Below are 23,594 nucleotides of genomic sequence, written 5' to 3'. Positions count from 1 at the left end.
CATGTCATTCTGTCTGCACTCATAGGCAATGCACAGCACAGTAGATGTATGTAAAAGTGACCTGGAGATCCTCCTTCAAACACACACACGCACCTCCTCTCCACTCCCCTCCTCTCCACTTCTCTATCCTATGGCTTTACAGTCTGTCATGGACAAGGGGCTTGTTATAGCGGTTCATGACTTGTCAGTTATTTCAAAGTTCACAGGGTTACATTTACAGGTATCATGTCACCTAAAGGGGATTTGAGATGTTTAGTTGGATCTGTTTGTTTGCTGGGACTTTTAATATGGGATATCTCCTGGATTGATGGAAAAGCTTTACACATGGATGGAGCTCTGAGGAGAGATAAAGCAGATTCTTTGAGAGGGTGAGACTAATATACAATATACACGAACAATGATGCTGCTTTTATTAATACATGCTATGTAGGTTGATCTGACAGGGATATTTTGTATGATATATTGAAAATATTGAATATGATATTTCTTCATCTATGTGCACCCGTGCTCCTGTGTGTAACATTCGGGCAAGGCAGGACAGAATGAAGACAGGAACGGACAAGACGATGATGAAGTTAGAACCCAAGTGCAGTTTATTATACAAAAGATACAAAACAAGAGACTAGACTTGACACGATGTGACTATATGAAAACAAAGAACAAGAATCAAGAACAACGTTACCGGATCACAATACTCTACAAAGACAAAGGCAAACATGAGGGCTATAAATACTCTGTCATGGGTAACAAGTTAACAAGACCACCAATGAGAATACAAGACTGACAAGATAATGAAAGACAATGAAACATGAACCAATAACAAGACAAGGCTAAACAAAGGAACCAATAAGAACAAAACACGTGAAACATGGCGGGAACAGGAAATATGGCAACTACAATTTCAAAATAAAAGTCATGAAATCAAAACATGGGGGTCCCTGAGGCATGGCCTGGTGAGACAGGGCATGGAGCAGGAGGCCAGGGCTGAGGTGGTGGGTTTGGTGGTGGCTCCAGTAAGGGAGCGGGGTCTGGTGGTTTGGGGGGTGACCACAGGGACAGGGTCAGGAGGCCTGGGAGGAGGCCACAGGACAGGAACAGGGTCAGGAGGTGGCCAAAGGGCAGAGGGAACAGAGTTCTGGGCAGGGTTCAGGAGGGAGCAGCTCACAGGGCAGAGCTGTCGAAGTTTTGGAGAGCGAAGCCGTGGAAGGCTCGTGCACTGGCCATGACAGGTAAACAGTCTTAGTGGCTGTGAGCACAGGCAATGGCATGGTAACAGTCTCCATGTTCATGAGCACAGACAGTGACAAGGGAACGACATCCGTGATCATGGGCATTGGCATTGAAGGGGGAAACAGCCTTTGTGTCTGTGAGTATAGGAGGGAACATGGGAATGACCTCTATGGTCGTGGACACAGGCAGTGACAGGGAAACGGCCTCCATGGCTGTGAACACTGGCAGTGACAGGGGAACGAACTCAGTGGTCTTGAGCACAGGCAGTGATAGGGGAACAGCTTCCTTGGCTGGAAACACTGGCAGTGACAGTGGAACGACCTCCGTGGTCGTGACCACAGGCAGGTATAGGGTAACGACCTCAGTGGCCGTGAGCACAGGCAGTGACAGGGGAACGGTCTCCGTGGCCATACGCACAGGCTGTGTCTGGGGAGAAAGAGTACTTCTCTTCCGCTTCTGGATGACTGTAGTCTGGCACAGCTGTGGGAGAATCAGCAGGTGGAGTCGTGGGAGGTTCAAGGGGCAGAGCAATGGGAGGCACGATGAAGGAAGTCTCCAGGACCACTGAGGCTGCGGAGAAAGTGCTCTCCGTTAAAGGGAGCACAGAGACCAATGGAACCATAGCGGCCCCCCCAAAAAAATTCCTCTAGAGCTGGAGCTGGCTCTGGGATGGACGAGGCTGGCTTGTGGACCATGGTAGGCGTGGGCGCTGGCTCTTGGACCATGGCGGCCATGACAGGGAACTCTGGCTTGGTGGATTCGTACGATACTGAAATCAGGGTGGCTGAGGACTTGGATGTGATGGTTAATGTAGGAGTGCCGTGTTCCTCATCAGCCACTCCCACAGTGAAGGCTGAGCCACTCAATCGAAGAGCAAAGTCAATATATTCAGCCAAAGTCCAACTAAATCTGACTTTTTTTGTTTAAGTCAAAGTCTGGTTCTGGGACATACTAAAATCTACACTCACTGAGCAATTTATTAGGAACACCTGTACACCTACATATTCATGTGATTATCTAATCAGCCAATCATGTGGCAGCAGTGTAATATATAAAATCATGCAGATACGGGTCAGGAGCTTCAGTTAATTTTCACATCAACCATCAGAATGGGGAAATATGTGATCTCAGTGATTTGGAGCGTGGCATGATTGTTGGTGCCAGATGGGCTGGTTTGAGTATTTCTGGGATTTTCACACACAACAGTCTCTAGAATTTACTCCGAATGGTGCTTAAAACAACAATCATCCAGTGAGCGGCAGTTCTTGTTGATGAGAGAGGTCAACAGAGAATGGTCTGACTGGTTTGAACTGATAAAGTCTACAGTAACTCAGATAACCACTCTGTACAATTGTGCTGAGAAGAATTTCATCTCAGAATGCACAACATGTCAAACCTTGAGGCAGATGGGCTACAACAGCAGAAGACCATGTCAGGCACTTTATTAGGACCATAATGTGCCTAATAAAGTGGTCAGTCAGTATGTATAAAAAGCATTAGAAAAAAATACCCAAAATAAATGAAGGCATGGCAAAAGGTTTCTTACTCAGTTTTAATGTGTGCTTCGTATAACAAAAAGAAAAGTTGGAATATGTTTATTTTAATAAAAATCAACCCGGGATATAAAAGTGCCTCATACTATCCCATATGTTACTAAAATTAATACAGGTCATTTTTAATTTTATTTTTATATATTTTATTTTATTAGGCCTAATGTATGTGGATCTCGACTGCAATCGTACTGTTGTCCCGGTTGGAAGACTCTGCCTGGGGGGAACCAGTGTATCGTGCGTAAGTGACAATTACTATCTCTTGGTCAACTGACTCTGCATTTGCATTTCACTTGTTTAAGTTGATTTATTTTGAAACTGAAAGGCTTGTTTAATACCTCAGCCAATGAAGTCATGTATGCTTTTAGAAAACCTCTCAAACACACAATTGGACTGTTTATCATTTCCTCAGACAATAGGAACAGGATAAAAGCATCTGCCAAATGCACAACTGTAAAATATACATGTAAGCTAACATTTGAGATATAACTTGGCCAGTTATATTGTATAGTTTTGCTAATGAAAATAGTTCCAAATGAAGTCAAAGCCGAATCAATCACTTCTTGCCGCCGAACAACACACAGACTGACGGCCTGTTGAAATGGCGTGAGCACACACAAGAACATTCTTTTGAGATTGTTTTAACCATAAATTAATCTTCTCAACATTGCAGGGTCGTTATTGTGTGACAACTTAATACAAACCTACATAGAATGTTCTGTAATCATTTTTTTTTATTTATTTGTTTTTAATAACCTTAAACTAACCTTCCCAGAACATTGTACAGTAGTGAGGTTATTGTGTGACAACCTAATAAGAACAATACAGGGCAGTCCATGAAACTTCAACCTCAAGAGATCCTAAGTCCACAGGTCTAAATTTATTCTACCTTATCTAAATAAAATATATTCAAAATTTGAAGTAGATTTGGGCATATTTAGAGGTCACTCAAGGACCCACATTGTCCCCACATTGTAATCATTCCGTAAACAAATAGTACAGCACTACTTACCTACTAATAGATTTAGAATGGTGTTTTGAAACATCAACTGTAAGTGTGTTGTTCTTGTCATCATTTTATAAAGCGAAAAAATGTCATGCAAAAAATATCTACCATTAATGCTGTTTGAATATTGCTAAAGTATTGCTGAAAGGGAACATTTCTGATGAACTGTCGGGTTCACATGTTCCAACTTGGGATCTTTTTCTTCTGATAATGTTCTTCCACACAGAGAAAAAGGAAACTTTTTGTATTAGAGTGTTGTGAGCAGCACGAGCTAAAAGAGCGTAAAGTTTATAGGTTGAGTGATCTCTGTGAGACTAATATTGCAAAGGGTTATGAATCCAGTGTGAGACTGATGGTGGTGGGAATGGATGGCAGTTATGAGTTTAGAAATCTGATGGAGCCCCCCACTGATCAGTGAGTCAGTTTGGGACTACATGAAGAGACAGGAGCAATTGAGATAGTAGAACTGTGACGAATTCTTCAAAAAGCTTGGAACATCCTGTACCTAGGAGAATTGGGGTTCTTTTGAAGGTAAAGGTTCCGGCAAACCTAATGCAGCATTACAATAAATTGAGGGACAAATGTATCCCTGGCTGAAGAGATGAGTCTTTAGACAGCGAGTGTGTCTAAATCCTGAACAATGCTTGGAAGACTATTCCATAGTTTAGGAGCCAAATAAGAAAGATATCTACCTCCTTTTGTGGATTTTGATATTCTAGGAACTATTAATAGGCCAGTATTTTGCGATTGTAGTGAACGTGATTGATTATAGCGTGACAGAAGGTTGCTTATATACTATGGAGATAGACCTATTAATGCTTTAATAAATGATAAATAGACACATTTAAATGCATTTTTAATGCACTTGTATTTTAAAAAGGTGTTTGACAATCGCTTTTCTTTATTCATTTGCCAATGGCTTTACTTTTTCCTTTTCCTTTTCCTTTTCTTTCTACAATTTAGAATCAATTTGAAAAAATGCTATTGGGCTGTTGAATCGTGGGAGCAACCAATGAACTTTTGACTCATTATAAGACACGTCCTCTCTCGTGCCACCCGAAGCGGATGTAAGACGGCCTGTCACTGGACAACGGTACGAGCAGTTTATGTGATATTATTGGATCTGTGAATCCCACGCCTAAGAAAAGGATGCAAAGCCAGAAGTTAATGGTGGCTCGTTCACTGATTCTGTGAAATGCTGAACTCGGCCCTACTTGAGCATGCAGTCATACGTGTCCAGAATGGGAGCTGGTAATTGTGATGAACCAGAACCAGCCTCCCGACCCACGCCCCGAACTGAAAAACAACAACGGAGGTGAGCAAGGGCAATGGCTCAAGTCGCGGGAGAAAGCTGATTGACTTTCCAGAACTTATACTGAAGAAAATGCACATCCCATTTCAGTTATATCACATTCCTTTTAAAAACACTGCATGATCATCTTGAAATATTTAATTTTTATTGCCTGTGTATGATTGAGAATGACGGTCAGCTGATGATACAGAGAACACAAGCGAGCACACTTTTGTGGAACACATTTTTAAACTAATGTTGTTTATTACTTATGTGTATTACGAAAGTGTCTTTCAAATGAAAATGAATATAAATCACATTCCTCATTTACAATTGTAGTTTGGGTCTTAAGAATTTAACATTTTGAATGAATTCACATCTTAATCGTACCAGAAATGATTATGTTATAGACTAAACTTAAAGACTCAGATATTGACAATTATCATGTCAAATATGTTTGAGGTAAAATATCCCAGATTTAGGCCAGACACGGCTTCACTGCTAGAATTGTGTGAAATGAAACTTTAGAAACTTTTACTGGAAGAAAACAAATGAATTTCTGGTTTTGTAAATGAAAGATAAGACTTTATTAAGCTTTATGAACAGAAAGAGTTTAGCACAGTTTCATTGTGTCCCAGTGCTTATGATCGATGATCTCACAGTGCAGAGAGTGGGGTCATACAGTAATGAAACAGGTGAATAGCTGTAAGGTCAGGCAGTGCAGAGAAGTAATTGCTTTAGTAACCTCTGTGATGTTTGTGCTGATTTGTGCCGCAAAAATTTACTTTTGTGATGGTTCTATGTTTGAGATATTACACATTATTTTTTTTGACTGTGTGACATCACTTTCCACCCCATGTGGTCCAAATCACTCCAAACCGGTGCCGTTCATTTGTGCTCGGTTTGTGCCGGTAAAAGAAACACTGTAATGTTTTTTTTTCCCTTCCTTAGATATATCAAGAAACCGTTTGGGATCAGTGATGTCACTCTCCACCCCATGTGGTCCAAATCGCTCCTAACCGCTGTCTTTCATCTGTGCTGTTAAAGAAACATCATAACATATTCCTTTCTTTATATTTAAAAAGATAGCTTTTGGGAGTCGTGCGGGCTAAACCACATGTGAATCACTCTCACCCATTTTCATCGTTTGTGCTTGCTTCTGGTTTGTGCCCTGTTTGGCATCGTTGAAACGTTTAATTTTTCACCCCATCAAACTCCAAATGCAACAGCAAAACTTTTCTGTATTTGTGCTGCAAATTATGATTTCTTTATAGGCTATATGTGACACTGCTGAACAAAGCTGTAAAAAAGTTGAAATAGGTTAATTATTCCAAGTTTTTTCGCAAGTAAACAGCCACAGTATTCAGCTCTGAATTAGTTTTAATTCTGCTAGAAGCTGGCGTGACTTGTGTGGACAGTGTTTGTGTATTGCATAGTTATATGTCAGCTAATATTCCAAATATTTCTTTGAAATGTCAGCGCAATGTTTGAAATCATGTCTCGTGCCGTTCACATGCTACAGTGCATTGTTGTTGCATTAAAATTATACGCAGTGGCACAAAAGAACAAAACATACATGTCTCAACTTGAGATGTTTAACAGTTTAAGCTCTTTTTAACTTGACATGGCGTCTAAAAACACAAACAAGCCAGCAAAGACGTATGTCTAGCACACGTTTACATTGAAATCAATTATAAAATAGCACAGATAGACACAAAAACTTGCTCAATGTGAACGTCCCCTCATTGTAAGACTAAAACTCTTAAAAGTTTTATCACACTTGTCCATTCTTTATTATTTGTTAAAGCACATTTTAGATTTTACAGTATAACATCATCAAAAACCATGAAGTAACACAAAAGTATAGAAATTATGCAGTGACCATTTGAACTTCTTCAGTGTAGCTGTTACGATTCCCTGTTGTCTGCCCCGCGTTTCACATTTCACATGAGGAGGACGACCTTCCCAGAGCCAGCGCCAGTGGCCATGACCGTCCAAGAGCCAGCTTCCCTCTAGCCTTCCAAGGCTCCGCCTCTCGTGCCTCCCGAGTCTTCCAGGGCTCCACCCCTCCAGTCTCTTGAGTCTTCCAGGGCTCCGCCTCTCAAGTCTCTCGAGTCTTCCAGGGCTCCTCCTCTCGGGCCTCCCACGGCCCCGCCTCTCAAGTCTCTCGAGTCTTCCAGGGCTCCTCTCGAGCCTCCCGAGCCTTCCAGGGCTCCGCCTCTCGAGCCACCCAGGGCTCCGCCTCTCGAGCCACCCAGGGCTCCGCCTCTCAAGTCTCTCGAGCCACCCAGAGCTCCGCCTCTCAAGTCTCTCGAGCCACCCAGAGCTCTGCCTCCCTCGGCTCCGCCTCCAGAGCCTTCCAGGCCTCTGCCTCTAGAGCCTCCTATGGCGCCACCTCCCTCGGCTCCGCCTCCAGAGCCTACCAGGGCTTCGCCTCTAGAGCCTCCTACGGTGCCACCTTCCTCGGCTCCGTCTCCTGAGCCTTCCTCGGCTCCACCTCCCGAGCCTCCCACAGCTCCGCCTCCTGAGCCACCTCCGGGCTCCGCCTCCAGAGCCTTCCGCGGCTTCGCCTTCCACGGCTCCGCCTCCTGAGCCTCCTGCAGCTCTGCCTCCTGAGCCTCCCACGGCTCCGCCTCCTGAGCCTCCCGAGCCTTCCTCAGCTCCGCCTCCTGAGCCTTCCTCGGCTCCACCTCCTGAGTCTCCCTCTGCTCTGCCTCCTGAGCCTCCCTCAGCTCTGCCTCCCGAGCCTCCCATGGCTCCGCCCCCTGAGCCTCCCGAGCTTTCCATGGTTCTGCCTCCCACACTGAGGCCCCTGAGCCTCCCGAGCCTCCCTCAGCTCCGCCTCCTGAGTCTTCCTCGGCTCCGCCTCCTGAGCCTCCCACAGCTCCGCTTCCTGAGCCTCCAGAGCCTCCCTCAGCTTGTCTCCAGAGCCTCCCTCAGCTCCGCCTCCTGAACCTGTCCCTGTCTTGTGGCCACCTCCTAGGCCTCCTGGACCTGTCCCTGTCCTGTGGCCGCCTCCCAGACCTCCTGAACCTGTCCCTGTCCTGTGGCCAGCTCCCAGGCCACCTGACCCAGTCCCCATCTTGTGCTCCCCTTGGACTGCCTTCTTGCCCTCTGTACCCCCTTGGACTGCCAGTCTGCCCCTTCGAGTCCCTTGGACTGTCTGTTTGCCCCTTGTGCCCCCCTTGGACTGTCTGTTTGCCCCATGTACCCTCTTTTGGTCTGCTAGCCCCCCTCCATCCCCTGGACGATTCTGTTTTTGTGGGTTTTTTTGTTTTAGGATCGTCTGGAATCCGATCCTTTAAGGAGGGATTCTGTTACGATTCCCTGTTGTCTGCCCCGCGTTTCACATGTCACTGTCATGCACTACATTTCCCATAGTTCCCTGCCCTCATCACTGCCATCATTGTGTCATTGTTCGCACCTGTTTCTCGTTTGTATCCTCATGTGTCTGTGTATTTAAACCCTGCCTGTTCCTCCATTACCTTGTCGTTCGTTGTCTCAACTGCTGTGATGACGCTGATGTTCCTGTGTCCTGATGTTCGCTCCCATGCCTGTCTTCCCGTGTTCATTCCAGCCGTGTATTCCCAGTTCCAGTGTTTCGTGTTTTAGTTTCGTTTTACCCATTGTGGTTATTTCCTTAGTTCCAGTCTTGCTTGTTTTCACTTTGTCTTCAATAAAACCCGCACGTAGATCCAAACTCCTTGTCTGCTTCATCCTGCACTCATAACAGTAGCCTTTCATCTATTGCAGCTCTGCACACAGTTGAATTTCTCAATCAACTTCAGGTGCATCCTGGGATGCTTTTTAAACAGTAGTGAATGATTTCTTTGCTGGACAATTGTTGGCTACTTTTCTTTAAATAAATAAATAAATAAAATAAATAAAAGTTTTTATAGACATCTATAATTAGGCACAATTTATTTGAGTACAGATATAATCGCAAGCGTTTGAACATAAGCCTTTAGATCAAAAGATTTAAGAACTTAGTCAGTGTTCTTTGGACTGGTTGTGTAGACTACATTTATTTTATATTTCTAGGTTCTTATTATTAATTTTTTTTTGATTTGGATTGTATTTTTCTATGTTTTGCTATTACTGTAGATTAATATAGTTTTTTTAAGCTTAAAGTAACCATTTAAAGTGATTTTAATAAGGACAATTTAGAAATTTTAACAAATCATTTGGTCAAATTAGCTTCAGAAAAGGTAACTAGCTGAAAGGTGAGTAGTTTTCATCCCTGTGTTAAATATCAGGCCAAATCAGATATTTCCTGACAGAGAGATGTGTTTGAGTTTGATGTGATGAAAGATTAAATCTTTGCCAAGAAATGGAAGCGAGCGCAAATGCGAGCACAAATGATGAAGATGGGTGAGAGTGATTGACATGTGGTTTAGCCTGCGCTATTTCACAGCTCCCAAAACTATCTTGTTAAATATACAGAAAGGAATTTGTTATGATGTTTCTTTTAACGGCACAAACTGAGCACAAATGGACGACACCGTTTTGGAGCGATTTGGAGTGATGCCTCTGCTCCCAAAATGTTTCTTGCTATATGTAAGGAAGGGAAATAGTTAAGAGTGTTTCTTTTAATGGCACAAATCAGCACAAACTGAGCACAAACTAACGGCACCAGTTTGGAGTGTTTTGGACCTCACTGAGTGGAAAGTGACATCACACAGCCAAAAAAATTATGAAAAAATTATTATCTCAAACACCGAACCAGCACAAACATTCATTTTTGAATGGTATAGATTTGATAAAGACTTAATTATATGGGGTGCCATCTTGATGGAGGTGCTTCAGTTCAGGATCTGGCGATATTCTTCATCGGCTCGGTACCTCAAGCAGTGAAGTGTGAGGCAAATGTTGGTTGTTGCACGTTTCAGTTTGGGGCGTGGGTCGGGAGGCTGGTTCTGCTGACAGCATCACAATTACCAGCTCCCATTCTGGACATGTATGACTGCATGCTCAGGTAGGGCCGAGTTCAGCATTTCACAGAATCAGTGACCGAGCCACCATTAACTTCTGGCTTTGCATCCTTTTCTTAGGCGTGGGATTCACAGATCCAATAATATCACATAAACTGCTCGTACCGTTGTCCAGTGACAGGCCGTCTTACATCCGCTTCGGGTCGAAATTGAATTGGTGCTCTCACGAGTCAACAGTCCAATGCCATTCTTTTAACTCGATTCTCAGGTGGAGAAAAAGAAAAGTAAAATAAAAACAATAAGAAAAGAAATTGCCGAATACCTTTTTAAAATTCAAATTAAAAGGTGCTTTTAAAAGACTCATTAATGTACTCATTTATTGCTGAATTTAATGACAATTTAAACATTAAATAAATATGATTTATTAATGCACAATTTATTGTTAAATATAATACATTTTTTAAACATGAATTAAATTAACACATTTAAATGTGTCTTTTTATTTGTCCATTTATAAATTTACTTATTTATTCAAGTTTGTATTTTCAAATTAATAGAGTGATAATTTATTTCATCATTATTTTAATTGGCACTCCTGGGCTTCCGCTAGTATGGACTGACAAATGGAAAAAGAAAAGTAAAAGCTACTGGAAAATGGATGAAGAAAGCACTTGCCAAATGCTTTTCAAAACGCAATTTAAAAGGTGCATTTAAAAATGGTTTATTAATGTGCTGATGCCACGTTTATGTGTTTTTGCCAGCTGTCACAACTGCCATGGCCAACGAGTCATCATCCTGCCGTATCATGCCATGTAGTCATGCCCCCCCCCGACGTTGAAAATTCTGACTGACAGATACATGCCTGCTTCCCTTTATACCCGTATGTCCGGGGGTTGGGCATGCAAATTCTGCCTGTCAATTTCTCATTGGCCTTTTCTCAAGTTCAGAGGTATGCGAGGCTCCCAAGGAAGACTCCTTGTGTCACTTCATTCGACACAATGTCTCGTTCTTTCCCTCAAGGCAACGGAGGTTACGATAGTAACCATGACGTTTTCATTGGTTCATTGTTAGACTTGTTCATTTAGACTTGTTGTCTTGTTTATAGTTTAGTCTTGTGATTGGTTGTCTTGTTTACCTGTTACCCATGTCCTCATGTTTGCCATTGTCGATTGTCAGGTATTGTTTTGTGTAGTCAAGTCCATGTTCATGTTAATGTTTATGTTTTGTTTTGGTTTAACAGTCTGGAATATATTCACGTTTGAATAAACTTGGTCATAAACATGCCTCATTGTCTTCGTCTGCCTGTCATTGCTGAGCTTCGTTACAGCTGTTTTATTGCTAAATATAAATACATTTTAAAACATTAATTAAATAAACACATTTAAATGTGTCTATTTATTTGTTAATTTATAAATTGGTTTATTCAAATTTAAATGTGTTTTTTTTTTTAATGCATTTGGCAGACGCACGCTTTTATCCAAAGCGACTTACAGTGCACTTATTACAGGGACAATCCCCCCGGAGCAACCTGGAGTTAAGTGTCTTACTCAAGGACACAATGGTGGTGACTGTGGGGATCAAACCAGCAACCTTCTGATTAACAGCCCTGTGCTTTAGCCACTATGCCACCACCACTCCATTTGTTTATTTATTCACATTTTAATGATCAAATTAATAGATTGATAATTTTATTCCTTCATTGTTTTGTAAATGGCACTCCTGGGCTTCCATACATTTGCCCTGCGGAGATACGCATGTCAGATATGAAAGCATACAAAGTGTCTAGTGATGTTGACGTAGTTACCTGCCACTGCCCATTTCTACCCGCGGGTTGGTGGGTGTTAATGTCAAGCCCTGATCGTATTGCACAGTGATAACAAAATTAAACATAACAAAATGTATATTAAAATGTAGTGAAATGACCCACAGATGTGTTAGCGTTGAAAGTTATTCAAAATAACTAAGATGTTTTTTTCTAATTTTGAGGAGATGCAGTGCCAGTTACCACATATGTGGACATCATGCTTTTGTTGCTGTAGCATCCGTAGGAGCACTTCAAGGAAATCGACAGCATGCTGTGTCACGTGACTCGGTGTGGCAGAAGTTTAATCCTTAATCACAGTCTATAGACTTTTGAACATTATTCAGCCGTTTATTATTCATTTAAATGATGCATTGTGTATAGTGAGGCCAAAATACAACGTCCACGTGGGGTCGCACCAGGATATATATATATATAACTTACTGAATACTTTCCAGTTTTTCTTGTGTAGTCTTCTGTTAATAATGCCTTATGTTCTATATCGCAGCAATTTGCCGAGACAGCTGTGGTGATGGTTCCTGCTACAGGCCCAACATGTGCATCTGCCCTAGTGGCCAGATAGCTACAACCTGCGCCACCAAATCATGTATGTTTTTATTTTATATTCTACAGATACAAATAAAGCGTACTTTATATTTAAAGTACGCTTCTGTGCAAAACACAGTAACTACACAAATTGGATCAGTTTCTAAGACTATCATTGGTTCCATGACAAAAGGTAAGCCAGGTATATAAAGCCATTTTTCTCAGTGTCATTGTTGGCATAGTTACTGAATCACAAATACAGAACATTCCAGAATGAACACGAGTGCGGGAGGTAACCTACAGTATTAATGAGATACCACAAACAAATATTCATTGTGGAAATAAAAAGACATCTGGCCCGAAAAATTACAAACTTCACCGTTCACATAGGTGAAAACCAAAAAGGTGGGTATTGTGCATTTTTCTCCTCTTTTAGATTAGTAATCTATCGGCAATGCACAATTTTGAAAAGTCGGAAAGGCCGATAATATATCACACTTGCAAAATCCCTATGGATAATGCCCAAACATAATATATATTTCTATAATTGTATCCAACTGTATATGCTGATTTGGATTAAAACATCCCAAAAATACTTACAGTATAAACTGTTCAATCTTTTTTATTTAATTGAATTAAAATTCAATTGGCGTGGTGTGAATCTTATCTAAAGAAGTTTACAGATGTATAAAGTACATTTATTAAAAGTAAAATAGTAATTAAAATAAAGTTGTAAAGATAATGCATGATAAATATAAAGAAAAAAAGGAGAAAATTCAATAATTTATTTATGTTCATTTTGTAAGCTCTGTATTTATTTAATTTACAGAATAATACTTTCATATTGCTGACGAGTTACATTTTTCTCCAAGTATTTTCTGTTTATTTATTTATTAAAACTTTTTATATAAAAAGAATGAAGAAAACATTGAAAGTGCTATAGTAGAGTGATAACTGGGCACAAATGTTGCTAGGTGGTGCAAACGCGGATCTTTCGCGGAGGAGATTACTTTCGAAGTGAATTGGGGTGCTAGAGAGAAGCAGACTTTCTCATCTGGCCGTCGCAATAGTAGTCACACTATACGGCTATTTTTCGATGAGTCATCATTGTGTAATTTGATAAAATACGATTGTTAATCATGCTTAAATATAAGCAATTAAATAATAATTTTATTAATAACTCCAGTGAGCAAGCTGAAGGCGACTGTGGCAAGGAACACAAAACTCCATAAGATGTTGATTAATGGAGAAAAATAACCTTGGGAGAAACCAGACTCACTGTGGGAGCCAGTTCCCCTCTGGCTAACATCATGAATATAATGTAAATATTACTTATGTATTGTTAAAGTCATGGTTTAAAATTATTAAACTAAGTAAGTGTTAAGGGACAGTGTCTAAACATTGATTTTGTATGAACATGATTAACAAGATTAATGATTAATGTCTTTGAAGTCCATCCTGGATTAACTGCAGAAGTTCACATAGATGCAATTGTCCTTGTTAATTGGCTGATAAAGGCTTTTGTTGGAAATAGTTAGTCTATGCATTTCATTTCAAGAGTGTAGTCCATCAATAGACCAAGGTGATGCAGGCAGAGATCAGTGAGGTGTATCGCAGTTCAACCTGGACGGTATTTGTGGTGGGGTCTGTCCTAAATCCAAGGTTCAGACAATGGCATATGAAGTATCTGATGTCTTATGGTTGGAGTTGGCATCATTTCATCCTCTGAAGTCCGTCATAATAGTCTGAAGTGATGTTTGGCTGGCACCGGCTGCATTTAGTCATCATCATTCAGCGACATGTAGCAGTGGAGTCCAACATGAAGCAGGAATGGTGCTGGATCCAGCCGGTTCTGGTGACCTCAGGATAGGAGTCCCGAGGTTGAGACAGGAAAACAAATAAAAAGATGTAAGCATAGATGCCATAAAATTTATTGCAGAGTTAGAGATCATGATCACTGTTTCTAGTTCCGGCAGACCTAACTAAATCAGTCTAATTGTGGGTTGGAGGATAAATTAGGTGTATGCCTGGATAAATAGAGGAGTCTTTAGTCTAGACTTAAACTGAGGGAGTGTGTCTGCATCTCGAACAGTGTTTGGGAGACTATTCCATAGTTTAGGAGCCAAATATGTAAAGGATATACCTCCTTTTGTGGATTTTGATATTCTAGGAACTATTAACAGGCCAGAATTTTGCGATCTTAATGAACTTGATGGAATATAGCGTGATAGAAGATCACTTAAGTACTGCGGAGCTAGACCATTCAAAGCTTTGTACGTAGTTAACAGAATTTTAAAATTAATATGGAATTTAACAGGTAGCCAATGTAACGATGATAAAATGGGGCTAATATGATCATATTTCTTGGAGTGCACATTTATGAAAGAGGAGTTGCACAGTTTCCTTACCTCATATGTGTTATGTGCAATTAGAATTCAGTGTTTCTTTTGATCAAGAACTGTAAATACAGAAAGGATATGAAAAGAGAAATTATTCAAAATGCGTGGATCTCATCTTTGGACACACATTACACAGAACAATTCAAACAAAACTTTTACCTTCTTTATGTGAATTGATTATGCATATTATATTGACTTACGTGTACAAATATATATTGTCCAAGTTCTCAAATTCAAATACACAAGCTCTCGATTATTACAGCAATTTTACCTTTATAGAAATTCAACAGATGCTTTATACTGGTCTGTAGAGTCATGCGTTAAAACAGTGAACGTTGTGAAAACAGTGGAAAAATTAACCGGTAACCAAAATCAGAGTTGACCTTGTTAAATGCAATGTAAATCTAACTATGTGACTAGGTTACATATGTGACTCTTCGGACTGCTTTGACTAATTCGCAGCCAAATAAGGTCACTTTCCTTTAGCGTGCGCGCTCATACAACACATCTTTCATCAAAAAATGAACTTTTTTGTCATTATAACTCAATTACTGGTGTGTGAAATCTGAACATTTACAGGCAGTGGCTTATAACAGACAATTTTAGTCACATAGTGTGAAATTTGGTTGCATATGTGAGTGATTTTCTCACTGTAGAGGGTGGGTTAGGAAACTGAAAACGGCCTAGTGTGGACTTGGCCTAAGATTATGACCCCTCTCTCTTTTTACATAGCCCAACCATGTAACGTCAGGTGTATGAATGGAGGAGTGTGTGAAGTTGACCATTGCCAGTGTCCAAAGGGATACACAGGAACCTACTGTGGACAAGGTGAGTATGACATTTGTTAAAGATGTTGTGTGAATGTACATTGTATTACATAAGCTTATCAGATGTAAAACTTACCGCAGTGCTCTCCAAGCAGTACACAGTCCAGACTCAACACAGTTCTGTCACCTATCCATGTCTGTCATTACACAAAACCTGCATCAAAAGACCCTACTACCACCAAAGAACTGAGAAAATCTTTCTTTACTTTATGACTCCAATTGATAACACCTGAAGACACACCACCGCTCCAGGTGGCGCACTCACCGGAATACTGAACTGTGTTTAACCCTTAATATTCACCTTCATACATTTCCTGTTGTGTTAGTATTTTGTTTGTATTTAGAAATTCTGAGCCCCGTACAGTACTCCTAAATGTAAATGTATATTCCTGAATGGATACAAGCCTAAGAATCATTTAAAGGGCCTGCAGGTGTCATAAACCCCAGCTCTTATTAACCAACACAGACCTCGAGAGGTTAGCAGCTCACCTGTTTGTTGTGGAATCACCAGCATCATCTGCAGTTCTCCACTGATCAGATCATCAGCAGCAGATGTAAATCATCTAGAAGCAGTAGTTTCTGCAGGAGTTCATGTCTCATGGCAATAGAGGGCAGGACAAAGCTCTTGGCCCATCTGTATGTCTGCTGCTCAGCTAGAGTTTAAATCTCTTTGATTTATGTTTTGAAGTCATGGCCTTTTTCCAGCACTTTGAAATGCAGAATGAGCTACAATAACCTGAATGGACATTACTTGAGTTAACAGACTTGAAACCAACCTGTAGAAAGCCAGCCGCAAGCACTCTTGAGTGCCATAGATTGTATGTAGATTTCCCGCACACATGGCATTTGTTTCAGAAGGACACGTAGCAGAAATGGCTGACCAAATGGAATTTTGCCCACTCATGATCAAATGGTCAATGCAGGATGGATGTGTTAGCTGTTGTGTAATAAAATGTAAAGAATGGTGCAGCTCTTTGATCTTTGCGACAGATGAAATCTTTAAAAGAGATTAAATGAATCCATCATATTATGGACATATTTGGATGCATATGAAAGGCATACGCTGACCCTGAAACAGTGCTCCAGCTGAACAATGAGTGATATGCAGGTGGTTTTGTTTCAGCGGTCTGTGAGAGGATCTGTCAGAATGGTGGACGCTGCATTGGACCAAACCGTTGCGTGTGTGTGTACGGCTTCACTGGACCGCAGTGTGAGAGAGGTAAGTACAACCAATCACATTTGAAGAATGACAGCCAGCTTTCTCACGTGTGGAGGACTAAACAGACACACACACACACACACACACACACTTCTGTATATGGACTGTGATTGCATGAGTGTTTTTATATGTGTGTGTGTATATGTAGGTGTGTGTGTGTGTGTGTGTGTGTGTGTGCGTGTGTGTGTTTAGTGTGTGTGTGTGTGTCTGTGTGTGTGTGTGAGTCTGTGTAGTGTGCGTGTGTATGTGTGTGTGTGTGTAGTGTGTGTGTGTGTGTGTGTAGTGTGTGTGTGTGTGTGTGTGTGTGTATGTGTGAGCGTGTATTTATCACTTTGTGGGGACCAAATGTCCCCATAAGGATAGTAAAACCCGAAATTTTTGACCTTGTGGGGACATTTTGTCGGTCCCCATGAGGAAAACAGCTTATAAATCATACTAAATTATGTTTTTTGAAAATGTAAAAATGCAGAATGTTTTCTGTGAGGGTTAGGTTTAGGGGTAGGGTTAGGGTTAGGGGATAGAATATAAAGTTTGTACAGTATAAAAACCATTATGTCTATGGAAAGTCCTCATAAAACATGGAAACACAACATGTGTGTGTGTGTGTGTGTGTGATATGGGGTGAGTGGGAGCAGATGTCATTGAGCTGGCTTGAATTGTTCTGCGATGAATGAAAACGTCTAGGTTACGGATGTAACCTCCGTTCCCTGATGGATGTCGAAGAAGCAACACTAGGGGTCTCTCTTGAGAGCCTTTTGCGTCTCTGATCTATGAGAAAAGGCCAATGAGAACTTGTCAGAGAGAATTTGCATGTCCCGCTCCCAGACATACAGGTAAAAAGGGAGGGAAATGCATCTGTTTCATTCAGGATTTTTCTGAGGAGCCGACAGTGAGGTTCGGCCACAACAGTGGCTCGGTTCAGCGATGTGGCCAGGAGGGCACAACATCTCGTTCCCTACATCAGGGAACGGAGGTTACATCCGTAACCTAGACGTCCAATTTAAATCACGCCATGCACTGAGCCGTGTACGTGTACTACTGACACAGGAGCGGGCAGGTATTTTACGTGCCAAAGCGACTAGCTGTGCCAGGCTGCACATACCCTTCCCCAATGCCCCATAAAATCGTCAAACATACACAGCTTGGGTGCAATAGGCCAACGTAATGGTGTCCACTACCCAGTGGGATAGCCTCTGTTTGGAGACAGCGTTCCCTTTCCGCTGTCCACCAAAGCAGACAAAGAGCTCCTCAGAACGTCTAAAGCTCTGCATGCAGTCCAAGTAGATACGCAAAGCATGTACCGGACACAGCAACGAGGGGGATGGGCCTGCCTCCTCCTGGGGCAGCGCTTGCAGGTTCACTACCTGATCTCTGAAGGGTGTGGTAGGAACCTTGGGCACGTAGCCCGGTCCCGGTCTTAGGATCACATGTGTGTCTGCCGGACCGACCTCCAGGCAAGTGTCACTGACAGAGAACACTTGCAGGTCCCCGACACTCTTGATGGAGGCGAGCGCGATCAGCAGGGCAGTCTTTAGAGAGAGGGCCCTGAGTCCAAATGATTCTACTGGCTCGAAGGCCCGAGAGGACCACTGAGAGATCCCAGGAGGGGAACAGGCTTGGCCGGGAAGGATTTAACCTCCGGGCGCCGCTTAGGAACCTGATGATTAAGTCATGCTTACCCAAAGACTTGCCGTCTACGGCGTTGTGGTGGGCCGTGATAGCAGCAACATACACCTTCAAGGTGGACGGGGACAGCCTCCCCTCCAGCCTCTCATGCAGGAATAAGAGCACTGACCTAACTGCACACCTCTGTGGGTTTTCAGCCTGGGAAGAGCACCAATTCGCAAACAAGCGCCACTTCAGGGCGTAAAGTTGCCTGGCAGAGGGTGCTCTGGCTTGGTTGTAACTCTCGGTAGTGGGCCAGAATGAACCAGTCATTGAAGTAATTGAGTATGCGGATGCCGGCTTCAGGATACCTGGCAGCGGCCCGGGCACGCATACCGGACATCTGCGCTTCAGCCTCAGCCTGGGCGTGCTGGCCCGAATATGCCCACCACACGAGTCCTCCTCCAAAACTACTGATGAATGCAGCAGTGCTATGACTGGGACTCCGACAGGAAAGGTGAACGCCGAAGGTTAAACAACAGGTAGCTCCGCCTCAACCTGGGCCCAGCTCTCAACCACAGCATCGAGCACCTCGCAGGCGGCATAAGCCCCCCGTCTCCTGGACCCCTTCCAGGACCAGGAGCGCTCCCAAGCGCTCCTGAGATGGGCGACCCAGGCAGTCAGACATTTGCTCCGGAGCTGGTACCAAGACCACTCCATCCCCCGGTGGAGGGCTGGGAGGAGAATCCTTGTTTACATTATTTTCATTTGCCGCACTGCCTTTGGGCACTCGGGTTGATGCATATGAAACCACTTCAGCACTGGCTACAGACTCGAGTCCCGAGATGGGCATGGCGCCGCAGAACATACCGTGTGATAATTACCCCCTCCTGCCATTAGACTTTCAACCCAGGAACAGACCTCCTGGAGTCCCCCTGCAGTAGGTGTCCAGACATGTTATGGTCACTAGAGATACCTCTTAACAGGGTTGGGGTGCCGTGTGCAACGGGCATGCTGCCGCTGGCTCCTTGACAGGGTGACAGCTATTTCCCCCACCTCGGCTACTCAGACCACATCTCTGTTATGTTAATTCCAGCATACAGACCGCTCGTCAGACGCACAAAACCGCTTCAGAAGCAGGTGAAAACCTGGCCAGCAGGAGCCATCTCTGCTCTTCAGGACTGTTTTGAGTGTACTGACTGGCACATGTTCAGGGAGGCTGCAACATATGGCAATTCTACCAACTTGGAGGAATACACAGCATCAGTGACCAGCTACATCAGCAAGTGCATTGATGATGTCACTTTCTCCAAGACCATCACCACACACTCCAACCAGAAGCCGTGGATGACTGCGGAGGTGCGCACGCTGCTGAGGTCCCGAGACTCCGCCTTCAGAGCAGGCGATAAGGCAGCCCTAAGAACAGCTAGGGCCAAACTGTCACGGGCAATCAGAGAGGCAAAGCGCGCACACGCCCAGAGAATCCACAGTCACTTCCAGGACAGCGGTGACTACAGGACAACATCAGTTGCCTGTGACAAAGATGCCTCCCTTCCAGATGCGCTGAACGACTTCTACGCTCGGTTTGAAGTGCAGAACGACGTGATGGCGAGGAAGTCCACCCCTCCTCCCACCGACCAGGTGCTCTGTCTTACCACGGCAGATGTGAGGAAAACTCTATGTAGAGTCAACCCACGGAAGGCTGCTGGACCAGACAGCATTCCTGGCAGAGTGCTCAGAGGATGTGCAGACCAGCTAGCAGATGTTCTTACCGACATCTTCAACATCTCTCTGAGCAGCGCCGTTGTTCCAACGTGCTTCAAGGCCACCACCATCATCCCCATGCCAAAGAAGTTTTCAGTGTCCTGCCTCAACGACTACCGTCCCGTCGCACTTACACCCATCATCATGAAGTGCTTCGAGAGGCTCGTCATGAGGCAGATTAAGACCCAGCTGCCCCCCTCACTAGACCCACTGCAGTTTGCCTATCGGTCAAACCGTTCAACGGACGATGCCATCACCACAACCCTCCATCTGGCCCTCACCCACCTAGACAATAAGGACTCATACGTTCGAATGCTGTTCATAGATTTCAGCTCAGCAATCAACACAATCATTCCCCAGCACCTGATTGGAAAGCTGAACCTGCTGGGCCTGGACACCTCCCTCTGCAACTGGATCCTGGACTTCCTGACTGGGAGACCTCAGTCAGTCCGGATCGGGAACAGCATCTCCACCACCACCACACTGAGCACTAGGGCCCCCCAGGGCTGTGTGCTCAGTCCACTGCTGTTCACTCTGCTGACTCACGACTGTGCAGCAATGCACAGCTCGAATCACATCATCAAGTTCGCCGATGACACGACCGTGGTGGGTCTCATCAGCAAGAACAACAAGTCAGCATACAGAGAGGAGGTGCAGCGGCTGACGAACTGGTGTAGAGCCAACAACCTGTCCCTGAATGTCGACAAAACAAAAGAGATGGTTGTTGACTTTAGGAGAGCACAAGGTGAACACACTCCGCTGAACATCGACGGCTCCTCTGTGGAGATCATCAAGAGCACCAAATTCCTTGGTGTTCACCTGGCGGAGAACCTCACCTGGTCCCTCAACACCAGCTCTATCACCAGGAAAGCCCAGCAGCGTCTCTACTTTCTTCGAAGGCTGAGGAAAGCACATCTCCCAACCCCCATCCTCACTACATTCTATAGAGGGACTATTGAGAGCATCCTGAGCAGCTGCATCACTGCCTGGTTTGGGACTTGCACCGTTTCGGACCGCAAAGCCCTGCAGAGGATAGTGAGGACAGCTGAGAAGATCATTGGGGTCTCTCTTCCCTCCATCAAAGACATTTACAAAAAACACTGTATCCATAAAGCAACCAGCATTGTGGACGACCCCACACACCCCTCACACAAACTCTTTACCCTCCTCCCGTCTGGCAAGAGGTACCGAAGCATTCGGGCCCTCACGGCCAGACTGTGTAACAGCTTCTTCCCCAAGCCATCAGACTCCTCAATACTCAGAGACTGGTTTGACACACACGTGTCCTGAGTTGCACTTTAATTACTGTCACTTTATAACTGTCTGCTACCTCAATAACTGCTATGTGCATAGAACATTATCTCATAGTATGTTATGTTTACATTTTTAGAAACTGTCATCTTTTTGCACTACTGAGTACTGGTCGGCGCTGCACTGTCTATTGTCCTGTTCATTGTCAGTAATTTGTTGTACTGTCCTGTACTTTTTGCACATGTTTGCACGTGCACTTTATATAGGTATATATAGGTAGTTTATATAGGTATTTTATTTCGTTGTGTAGTCTCATGTGGTCCTATATTGGAACGTTGTCTCGTTTTGCTGTGTACTGTACTAACTGTATATGGTTGAAACGACAATAAAAACCACTTGACTTGACTTGACTATTTCAATTATATCATTCAGCCAATAGGGACATTTTCATAAAAATAAAAAAATGGGGGCTCTCGTAGGCATACATGGATTGTTTGAGTTTATAGAGATGGACAACAGTTGGTCGTGCGTGGGGTTAATATGCACTTTTTTCTTTTATTTTTTTCTGGGGGATGTTCGGGGGTTGATTGTTGAACCAATGTTGGAATGTGGTCTTTATAATTTTCTTTTTTACACACAATCTATTTTTTCTAATATGTCAAAATGTCAAATGTTATTATGAGTGGATTGTCTCTCTCCACGTGGAATGTGAATGGGTTGGGGCACCCCATAAAAAGAAGGAAGGTTATTTCTTTTCTTAAAGATAATAAATATGATATAGTTTTTCTTCAAGAAATGCATCTTTCCCCGCAGGAAGGTAAAACATTTGGGAAGATATGAGGTGGACATGTTTTCTTTAGTGCTGGCTCAAGTAAGAGCAGGGGAGTCATTCAATTGATAAGTAAACATCTACAATTCAAATGTCTCAAACATATGAAAGATAAATTAGGAAGAGTCATTATTGTTTTAGCAGAAATTGAGGGGCAAAGGTTGATTTTGGCTAATATTTACGCACCTAACGCTGATAATTAGGTCTTTTTTGTTGATCTTGACACCCCTCATGATATAATATAATAATATCTTTTGATGGACTCTTTCCTTGATCAAAAGTGTGTAAGTCCCCTAGAGCAACAGTGATGCTTCACAGGGTGTGTAAAAATCTTGGTCTTACAGACATTTGGAGACTTTTGATCTTGTAGGGACTATACATTTTTTTCTAGAATAGATTTTTTTATATATATAAATTCCTCATTTCATCTGTTGTGGATTGCTCAGTTTGAAACATCTTAGTCTCAGATCATGCCCTGGTTAGTTTAGAGGTGTTGCCACATTCAGAGAAAAATAAATCATGTAGTTGGTGCTTTAATGTATCCCATTTGCAAAATCCTGTATTCCAACATATGTTAAAGGCTGAAATCAATGTTTATATGGAGATCAACTGGTCCTCAGTATCCTCTGTGGGCATGGCTTGGGAGGCACTTAAATTGGTTCTTAGGGGTTGGATCATACAGTATGCCTCATTCATCAAAAAATCCAAAGCATGAGAACTTGTGGAGTTTGAAGGGAATATTAAAAGTGCCGAGGCAGAGCTGAATCATCGAATGTCATCTGATGGCCTCAGAGAAATTACCCGATTGAAATTAATACTATTATGTCACAGAAGGTGTTGTTTTGGCTATTCAGGGCAAGACAGTCATACTTTGAGTCGAGGGACAAAGCAGGGAATCTTTTGGCTAGATATATAAATCAGAGAGTCTTTTTCTACAATTCCTTCAGTGAAATCTGCTGGTGGTGAAATATATACCTCAGCCATTGATAATAATGATTTTAAAGAGTTTTATCTTGATCATTATAGTTCCACATCTTCATCTACAGATGAGGATATTAGAAACTTTGTGGAACCATTAGAACTTCCTAAACTGACAACTGAGCAAAAAAAATTCTCTTGATTCTGAGATAACCTTGGAGGAGCTTGTTGAGGTAATTAAGGCCTTGCCGTGATCATACACACCCAGTCCCATATCAAGCCTCCGAGGTTTAAAGGTCGACTACAGAGTATCGTGCGGGAGAGAGAGATCATTAGCGGACATGTCCGTCATGTGTGTGTTTATGTGGTCTTTTGAGTTTATCATTAAAACTATTATTTATATTGCCTGTTCTCGCCTCCTCCTTTC

At 42.9% G+C, this 23,594-nt stretch overlaps 1 protein-coding gene across 1 annotated transcript in view; it reads left to right on the top strand.

The window, feature by feature from the left end:
* The first annotated feature begins 1,953 nt into the window (after positions 1-1,953).
* LOC127636651 (fibrillin-2-like) overlaps positions 1,954-23,594 on the top strand; it is a 169,052-nt gene continuing 147,411 nt past the window's right edge. Inside the window, 5 exon segments of the mRNA XM_052117306.1 lie at positions 1,954-2,108; positions 2,939-3,021; positions 12,318-12,416; positions 15,487-15,582; positions 16,705-16,800. Coding sequence (XP_051973266.1) covers positions 1,954-2,108; positions 2,939-3,021; positions 12,318-12,416; positions 15,487-15,582; positions 16,705-16,800 — 529 coding nt within the window.

This window comes from Xyrauchen texanus, chromosome 44, assembly GCF_025860055.1.
Source record: "Xyrauchen texanus isolate HMW12.3.18 chromosome 44, RBS_HiC_50CHRs, whole genome shotgun sequence".
In the NCBI taxonomy this organism is placed as follows: Eukaryota; Metazoa; Chordata; class Actinopteri; order Cypriniformes; family Catostomidae; genus Xyrauchen; species Xyrauchen texanus.
This window is presented reverse-complemented; position numbering and strand designations above follow the sequence as displayed.